Here is a 10017-nt window from a genome sequence, read left to right on the forward strand (position 1 = left end):
TCGTCGTCTAGGGCTGCCCTCAGTACTGGCCAGAAGAAGGGATGCTACGATATGGCCCTATCCAAGTGGAATGTATGTCTTGTTCAATGGACTGTGATGTGATAAACCGGATTTTTAGGATATGCAATCTAACAAGAGTAAGTCATTAATGATTTTAACTGAGCTGATCCAGAACCAGCTGACCATAATCATGATGGGGTATATTTCCATTCAGACAAAAGAGAGAGTAAAATTAATAAGCTAATAAGCATTATATAATCATTCCCAAAGCTAGTACTCATCTTATGCCTTAGCACTAGAATAAAAATGCATTCTAAAAACAGGAAAGCAGAAATGCTGGAAGCTAGGTTTCCTGGTCAGTTACTAGCCTATTGTATTCTATATGGAAATCTAAATTCAGATTCCTAGGTTCAAGTGAGTTTGATTGTCTATGCCTGGCCCCTGAGTATAAGTAGACTTATCTCGAGGTTGACTGCATGTTTTGTTAGCATTGATAGTCCAACCCAGAAGAGGCATGCAATTGAAAAATAAGAATATAATACTGATGACAGGAGGAAGTGATATGTCGGACTAGCCATTATAGAAGGGTTCCATGTCACTATTCCAGTTCTGCTTATAAGAGAGGGCCCCAGGCATGAAGGAAAAGATAAATCACAGCCATCACTGATTCTGCTCCTACAGCTCATCTACGATTTCATCTTTCTAAATGTCCCAGCATCTGGCTTTGCCCAAATCTATAGCTAGATCCAGTGCTGCTACCACTGTGCCTTCTCCCAGCAGCTAAGTAGGAACCGTGTCCTTCAGAAGTCTTTCTTTCCTTGACGCTTCATGTGTTTTGCCTTCAGTGACAAATTGTGTGGGGTCTCTCCTTCAAAAAACCAAAAAGTACTAATAAAAACTGTTTATATTATGTAACCACATAGCAAGCAGAATTTGAAAAGAAAACAGTAGTAACTTCCATGGAATTATGGTCTTTTTAAAGAGCTAGGTTACTCTCTTTTAGAGCAGCAGTTCTATGTATATGTCTTGTTTTAAGTGTGTGATTAGAATTGTCATGTTTCAGTGTTTCTCACATCAAAATGGCTATATGTGTTTCTGCTTAACGTCTATATGTGTATAAGTAGAGAAGAAATTCATATCCAATTCTATTGCTCATTTCAGTGGAGAAAAAGAGGATAACTTCAATCATGTCATAATATTCATGCATATCTTAGATGTTAATTTAAAGGAATCTCATTATGTCTGCACATCTGTTACATTATGGTTCTAGTAATATTTTAGCTGAGAAACTGTAGCTGCTAAACTAAGAAAGTAAGACCTGTCTGTTAATTGAGCTTTATATGTTTATTTGAAACATATATGTTTCAAATATGTTTATATGAAAAATATTCTAGGAACTGAAATTTGCGTTACATTTTTTTTTGGTCAGCCTATTTATCTTCCTCTGTATTTGGTATTCTGGTCCTTATTAGTGCGTGATTTTTCTTCCTGTTCCCATTCTCATTATTTAATATCACTCACCTCACCAAATATTTAGTATGCACCAACTAGAGGTTGGGTGTTATACTAGATAGTTCCTTGTCCTACCAAAAGATGCATGAGCCCTTGCCATGTGAAGCTTCAGATCTGATGCCTTATGATATGGCTCACTTGTGCATTACAAATTCTTCCTTACATTTTCATATGAAGGTTTACGGTCTTGATTCATTTATTCAACAGTACTGTTCTTTGGAGAGTATTTTGCTAGGTTCTAGGGGTAGAGATTTTAAGGGAAAAAGATTTTCTTGTCCTTAAAGAATTTGTATTTTATCAGGGAAGACAAACATTAAACAACTTCTATAATCATTTACAAATAAATGAAATTTTACAGAGAAAAAGTACAAAATACAGAGGATTTGGGTGATCTGACATAGCTGGGTGATCAGAGAAGACTTCTTTGAGTTAGTGATATTTAAGTCAAAATTTGAAAAAATGTGTAGGAGCTCTTTGGGCATGGGACATCCAGCTACCTTGGTTTACACAGGACAGGGAGGTTTCCTAGAACACATGAATTTTAGTGCAAAAACCAGAAAAGTCCAAGGCGAACCCGAGACAAGTTGATCACTCTGTTTGGGACTGAGAAAAGCAAGCAAGAAGGAGATGTTCAAGGCGAAGGGGAGAGTATGTGCAAAGTTCCCAAGGCAAGAAATGACTTGATAAATAGACTAAGAGAAGGCCAATGTGTCTAGAACTTGAATAGGTTGTTCGAATAAAGTGAAGTTAGAGAAAGAGGTGGAGCCTTATCATATAGGTATTTTTAAGCCATGGCAGCAAATTTGGGTTTTATGCTAAGATCATTTGGAAGCCATTAAATCAGGAAGTGACAAGATCATATTTGCATTTAAAAATAATCATGATGCCTTCGGTAAGAATGGTTTGAAAGGAGATCGAAGTTTCTTCAGGGAGATCAACTAAGAAGTGATTATTATGATTTGTGATTGAGAGTGCAATGATGTCAGTGGCAATAAAGAGGAGGTGAATTTGAAAGTTATTCACGAAGTATAAACATAGGAATTGATTATTGGATATGGAGCATGAGGGAGAATTTTGTATAACTGATAATTCTCATGTAACTTAGAATGTTTCTGCACTGGTATGTACATATTTTGGACTTGCATCAGCTAGATTCAATCCATTGTCAGTGTCATTTATGTCATGGTGTAAATTGATATGAACCTTTTACTTTTTAGTAAAAATTCCAGCCCCAACTTATTTACATAAAAATACTTCTCCCTCTGCAGCCACAGGAAGGTTATCTGATGGTACAGCAGTTTCAGTATCTAGGGTGGGCTTCTCATCGAGAAGTGCCTGGCTCCAAACGGTCATTTTTGAAGCTGATACTGCAGGTGGAAAAATGGCAGGAGGAATGCGAGGACGGGGAGGGCCGAACGATCATCCACTGCCTGTGAGTGCGGCGGCTTGGCTTGGCCATGTGGGGGGCCTTGGTGCTCATTTCCTTATTAGCCTTCACGTCTATGTTAAAGAGTAACTGACTCCCATCTTACAGACCTTGACTAGACATTCTTTTGGAACAATCTTCCTGTTTCTTGATTCTATAATTCACTACTAACTTCAACTTTTGTATTTTCTAAATTGATTATCGTATAGTTATTATATAGTTTAAACTCTTTTGAACACTACTCTGAATAACTTTTCTGATTTACACTGTGTACAAATCTATCAAAATCTCAAAGTATCTAGGTTGCAGCCACCTATGCCTGTAACATGTCCCTAAGTATAAGCTACTAAGTTAATGTCATCCTCAAGTATCTTTCCTTTCTGCTCTCTACACATACATGCACACATGTGAAGCAAAATTAAAACACAAAGGGAAAAAATTTAAAAGATAATGTTTTCTTTTCCCAAACATGATTGTGTGACCTGTGGTCACCAAAAGCTTCGATCTAAAATGCCTTTGCTTTCTTTGCTTTTAGAAATGGTGGTGGGCGAAGTGGCATGTTCTGTGCTATAGGCATCGTTGTTGAAATGGTGAAACGGCAAAATGTTGTCGATGTGTTCCATGCGGTCAAGACGCTAAGGAACAGCAAGCCAAACATGGTGGAAGCCCCGGTGAGTCACAGTCTTGTACGCAGAAGGGAGGGTAGAGATTAGTCAATCATATACCTACTTGTTGATTTGACTTGATACACGCATAGTGAATCGTATGTATAAATGTGTCTTTGTGGGGACTTTCCTGCCTAATTGATGAACTGCCAAGTATCCCTCTTTACCCACATAAACGTAATCACATATTGCCTAAGCTGCTAATGATGAAGAAAACTACTTTCATTTAACTTGGGAAATGTGTAGGATTTTTGTTCGTTTCTTTTGAGCAATAAATATTTGCTACAGTAAAATTTGTTAAATGGTTCTATAATAAGAAAATCCTGCTATCTAGGTTTTATTCTTGTTTATTTTTATTTCTCAAACAATATTAACTGGTAAAACATTTTGAGGGATATACTCATAGGTTGCATCTAGCACTTTTTATATCAGTTTTTTTTGTTTGTTTCTTTGTTTTTTTAATTTATTTTTGGCTGTGTTGGGTCTTTGTTGCTGCGCACGGGCTTTCTCTAGTTGCCTCAAGTGGGAGCTATTCTTCATCACAGTGCGTGGGCTTCTCATTGCGATGGTTTCTCTTGTTGCGGAGCACAGATTCTAGGCATGCGGGCTTTTGTAGCTGCAGCATGCGGGCTCAGTAGTTGTGGCTCGCAGGCTCTAGAACACAGGCTCAGTCGTTGTGGTGCATGCGCTTAGTTGCTCCACGGCATATGGGACCTTCCTGGGCCAGGAATCAAACCCGTGTCCCCTTCATTGGCAGGCAGATTCTCAACCACTGTGCCACCAGGGAAGCCCTGCATCTAGCACTTTAGACATGCAGAGTTTTTAAAGGGCAAATGAAATTTATTTTAGTCATTATCTATAATTCTTCATTGCTGGTCAAATTATAATTTTTTAAACTATCGCCTTTGACAGTTTTCAGCTTGACCAATTTTAGAATGGAGTTCATGTGATGTTATTTGAATTAGCCAGGGCTCACTAAATCACAACACAGATTACAAAATAAGAGCAGGAAGGTAGGTGTATGTAGGAGCTCGTCTGGTTGAAGCTGTATGCAGAGGAAGAAAGTTAAACTTCTCTAGCACATTCGACTTCTAAAGTGATGGCTGTGGGTTACACATATGTGCATGGCAGGATAAGGTCAGGGGCAGCTGTGTAGTTTATGCTTACAGAAAAGTAAACCAGGAAAACCAAGACATCATTGTTGCTTGCCCTACATTTATCAAGATGATCAGATAACAAAAGTGAGCAATTCAATAAACCTTTAAAGTATTTTCACCACTTCCTGCTCATGGATTGTTCACACAAGAGGTGCACTGCTTCCTGAGACAAAATCTGAAGAGTTACATTTATACCGTTTCACTTTGAAGAACGGTCACAGACTTCTTCCCCTTCTACAAGTCCTCAAAGCCCCTCTACTCCAGCTTATACCTTAGGTATTGCTGTTGTCCCAATAAGATGATATTGGCTTTGACTGGGGTGTTGGCAGTGGAGCTGGAGGAAGGGAGGTATAGATTTGAGGGAATTTTGAGGTAGAACTCTGAGTTCTTTTTACAAGATGGGCAGGTAATGGTTAGGTCTTTAAACTCTCCGCTGTCTGAAGAGTTTTTAATGTAAACTCTGCCTCTATCTCTCAGATCAAGTCTTCCAAAATCATCAATAAGATCACTTCTGGCCGCAGCATTCAAATCATACTTCCAAATTTAACTCTGATTTCTCACTGTTCCTTAAAAAAAAAAAAAAGTCTATGATTAAACTCTGCCATTCTAGAACCTTCTTAAGAGTTACTATTTACCTTTACATTCATGTCCCATGAATCCTGACTAAACACCCAATTTGTGTTGTAATCAAGGTTAATGATTAGTTCAGTGTGCTGTTGAATTGAACTGACGAGTTTGGTAAGAAAATTTAGAGAGTAAACCAAATTGCTAGAGACTGATCAAAGAGATGTAACAGTTCCCAAGCACTTTTTGGTTCTTGAGATGCACTTGCCACAGTGGTAGGCTAATTTAAATCACAGCTACTTGATAATTAGGGTAGGATTGATAAAGACCTCTTGGGGAAAGTTTTTATTTCCCTCATTTATTGCTGGAGACACCTGGAAGTTCTCTTTAGAAATAATATGTGTTTTAGATTGTTCTCTAATTCAGCCTGAATTTTACCCACTTGGACTGAATCGGGAAGATTTTAATACATATTGCAAGTAATAATTTGTAATGCAGTCTGAATTTTTCTGAATTCTTCATAATGGAGCGACACACAGATGGACTGAGAGGAAAGGCAGTTTTAACTCAAAAATTTTTGTTAACCAAGTTGTCTTAAATAAAGGCAGAAGAAATAAATTTTTCTGGTAAAAGTAAGCTCAAAAAAATTTAAGGACCACTAACCATTTTTGAAAAATTTACTTAAATTCTCTGATAGACCAAAAACTGTGTCAAAAATTAAGAATTTGGAGCTTCCCTGGTGGTGCAGTGGTTGAGAGTCCGCCTGCCGATCTAGGGCACACGGGTTCGTGCCCCAGTCCGGAAGGATCCCGCATGCCGCGGAGCGGCTGGGCCCGTGAGCCATGGCCGCTGGGCCTGCGAGTCCGGAACCTGTGCTCCGCAACGGGAGAGGCCACAGCAGTGAGAGGCCCGCATACCGCAAAAAAAAAAAAAAAAAAAAATTGAGAATTTGGATGTTCACATATGTAAGTCAAATCGTTATGCCGTACACCTTAAACATACAGTGCTGTATGTCAATTATATCTCAATAAAATTGGAAGAAGAAATTAAGAATTTGGACTTGTTGAGTGGCAGTCTGAAATGACTGGCTTTTTAAAATAACACTAAGGAAAGTATCTGAAGTGAGGAGAAAAATATTTGCATGTTCACTCTAGGATTATTTATAGTAAATAAAAAATAAATGCAATATTACAGTCAATCCACATATTAGACTTTTATGAAGTATTAACAGAGGTGTTAAATAACATAAGAAAAGGATACATAACAATGCTAAACTACAGAAAATAAAATATAAAGTTATATCCCCAAACATAGATAAGCAATTAATATTTATTCTAAAGTAATTATTATTTCAACCATGCATAAAAATGGACTGAATTAACACTAAGGTAGTATTTTAAACAGTTGTTTCTGATAACAGATTTATAGAAACTTTTTCTGATTATCTTTTTCTATACTTGAAAATTTTTCTGTACTGATCAGGTATTACTATTATAATCAGCTAATACTGAAGATTTTTGTAATTTGATATAAAATATGAGGCAAAGACAACATATCCTTTTACATCAAGTTCCTTTTTCTTAAACAGCAATCATTAGACTCAAATGTAAAATATGCATGCCTAGATGCTAAACTTGTATATAGAAAAAAAATCTGTAATTCTTGAAAAATCTAAATTGAATGCAAGTATTCATTTGATAGCTCTTATTCTCCATTCTTCTCCTTTTTCTTAACTTTGCTCCACCCTTTTGTTTTAACATCTTTCAGGAGCAGTACCGTTTCTGCTACGACGTAGCTTTGGAGTACCTGGAGTCATCTTAGTTGGGGGGAGACTTCAAAGTGCATCCAAGCAGAGCCCATTCATCTGTTGAGCCAGCAGCTGTTGTACGTGTCACACCTGTGCAGAAAGATGTTAATGTGGGGGGTGGGAGGCTTTTACATTTGAGAGGTAAAAGTATTTTTCTTATGAAGTTGTGTATCTTAATAAAAAGGACTCAGTTTCTATTACTGTATGAAAGCATCAACATTTCGTGCCACATAAATTTTATTTAATAAGAAGCAGATTCAAATGAGAACTTCTCAGTGTTTGTCCAGTGAACATGCAGCCTTTTCTCTCCTGCTTTGGTAGAGCAGCCACCACGTGTTGCATGAATTAATACTTTCTATGTGGCATTTTTCTCCCTTTTTTAGATAAAAGATGTTAAATCTTTCAAGGAAGAAGAAAGAAAAACTGTGCAAATTCATAGGAAAATTCATTTTTTAATATGTTTCAAGTGTAGCAGATCTCTATATAAATATATAAATATATATAACTGGCTTATTTTCCTTTAATGTGCAATGATGGCTGGATCATTTAAAGTTCTTTTTAGAAAACAACATAAGCCAAAGACTCAAGTGTAAATATGTCTATATGGAGAAAGCACATTATATTTATTGGTTACTTACATTCCTTTTTTGATGGCTAAACTACTACCACCACACAATCATTTTTTTTTTCTGAAGAAAGCTTTTTCTTTCACTAAAATCAACTGTAAACAATTTTTGTAGATTATTTTTTGTATGTTTAGTGTAAGTAGAGGATAAACTTTTTATTCATAAACCAGGAAGCAATGTTCTTTATAGTGAATCTCTTGTGTACATGCTTGTGAATTAAATTTATGTAAAACACCTTGGCAATTGGGTCTTTTAATGTAGGACCAAATTTAAGCATTTTGCTGAAAATATAATTTTCCACAATTTCCTTAGGTCAGTAATGGTTTGATCATATATGAGAATTGCACACATTCAAAGGCCTTGCTGATGACTTGCATAATGTTGAACATAACCTTTAAGCAGAATTTAAATTTTAAAGGAATTGGTCTTTTCAGCCTGTGACCAAGCACTGGTCAAGAAATCAAGATGGCAACTTTTATGCTTTCAAGGTCAAGTGTTAGCAAACTGTAAACTGTCAAGGTGAACCAGTGTTTCTTTGGGTTCTGAGCGTAGGAAGTGTGAACAAATCGATGCCAGAATCCTGTTTTGTGCATCATCGTGGGATTCTCAAGTGAACCTTTCTAAATGTGGTCTTGTACACATGCCCCGTGTAGCTGTAACTTCATATCATCAGCTTGCAGTTTGTTATTGACTAAAGCATTCCAGTATCCTCTTTCTAGATTGCCAGTTCATGACATGGTGCTTATGAAGATTTAATTAAAGTAAGAGTGAAATAAAATTTTTATAATTACAAGTTATTGTTTGCACATCATTTTCTCCCCTTAATTTTCATACCTTCACTCCCAAATAAATACCTTATTCTCATTGATACAAGTAGACCACATAAAATGTATTAAAAGTAAAACTTGGGACTTCCCTGGCGGTCCAGTGGTTAAGACTCCACGCTTCCCCTGCAGGGGGTGTGGGTTCAATCCCTGGTGGGGGAACTAAGATCCTACATGCTGTGTGGCACAGCCAAAACAAAAAACTGATGTCCAAGCAGTAATTTCTTTCACTTTTTTTCTTTAAATTGAATTTCAAAAACTCCAAATGAGTGGAAAGAAAAAAAGGCCAGGGGATTGACATTGATTTTTTTTTTTTGAGTTACTATATTTATATGTTACTATCCCTTTATATACATTTCCTTATTTCTTCCTTATAACAAACTTGACAGATAGTAATTGTCATCCTTATTTTACCAATGATAAAATTGAAGCTGAGAAGGTAAATGATTTGTCAACAGATTTAAATCTGAGTCTGATTTAGCAGCTCACTCTCTTCCAGTAAACACCTGCTTTCCTGATAGCCTGGCAAGGGAAATTTGGCACTTCGTTCTTGTTGTTCCTTTGATTTTCTCATAAAGTATTATCTTTATGGGTATCTTCAAACTTCCACTTGCTGTGTACATTATTAGAACATTTGTGACTTTCATTATTAAGAATTTAGATAAGAGAACTTATCGTTTCCTAGGAAGACTAATTTTCATTTAAACACGGATGCATTTAACAAAAAATCCACAAACTCACTCAAGATTGCATTACCCAGTAATGTTCATGATGTTAATTGAAGGATTCTGCTTTGCAGCATGACCCTGATTTCATTTCTGTTCACAGGATTAAACCCACACGTAACCAAAATCACCATGAATACCGCTGACCGCAAAACTCAGAGGTCCGTGTGGCCTCCAAAATTCAAGCAAAGGACAAAAAGAGTCCTCTTTCTCTCTAACAGAAAATAAAAATATCATGCTTGCTTTGTTCAGAGGCCAGTGCATCTGGAGACAACTGTACTGGGGGAGAAGGGTGGGATGCTAAATCTGTTTTTCTTAATACTCTTATTCAAAAATTCATACTTTATACCGTTGTGGAGTAGTCCCATGCATGGCCATGTCCCACTCATCTGTGTCCCTTTAGGCAGGAGATGTCTTGGTAGAACTCTTAAAATGTGCTCTGCTTTTCACAATTAAAGGCCTCCTATCTCTATGTCATTTATTCCTTAAATGGCTATCATGACATGGAATTTTATAGATCCCCTTCCTCTGTATTATCACAAGGGAAGTGTTGGAAGTGGGTGGGCAGAGACACACAGCAACTGGGGATTCGAGTTTTAACCAATCTTGAAAATAAGTGTTAACCTTCTTGTCTGTGCTGCCTAGCCTTTTTCTAATATTTAGTCTTTGAAGAAAGGGAAGGATTTTGCATGAATGTGTTGCAGCCAAATG

The 10017-nt window shown here is 36.9% G+C and overlaps 1 protein-coding gene across 2 annotated transcripts in view; it reads left to right on the top strand.

The window, feature by feature from the left end:
- The window catches only part of PTPRK (protein tyrosine phosphatase receptor type K), a 564516-nt gene extending 556919 nt beyond the window's left edge, over positions 1–7597 (top strand). For both annotated transcript variants that reach the window (XM_024759084.1, XM_024759085.1), the window contains exons 27-30: positions 12–137; positions 2781–2944; positions 3474–3609; positions 7092–7597. In XM_024759084.1, the coding sequence (XP_024614852.1) occupies positions 12–137; positions 2781–2944; positions 3474–3609; positions 7092–7145 (480 nt within the window). In that variant the 3' untranslated portion in view covers positions 7146–7597. The remainder of the gene's footprint in view (positions 1–11; positions 138–2780; positions 2945–3473; positions 3610–7091) is intronic.
- The last annotated feature ends 2420 nt before the right edge of the window (positions 7598–10017 follow it).

The sequence above is a fragment of the Neophocaena asiaeorientalis genome, unplaced genomic scaffold, assembly GCF_003031525.2.
Source record: "Neophocaena asiaeorientalis asiaeorientalis breed wild unplaced genomic scaffold, Neophocaena_asiaeorientalis_V1.1 scaffold5, whole genome shotgun sequence".
In the NCBI taxonomy this organism is placed as follows: domain Eukaryota; kingdom Metazoa; phylum Chordata; class Mammalia; order Artiodactyla; family Phocoenidae; genus Neophocaena; species Neophocaena asiaeorientalis.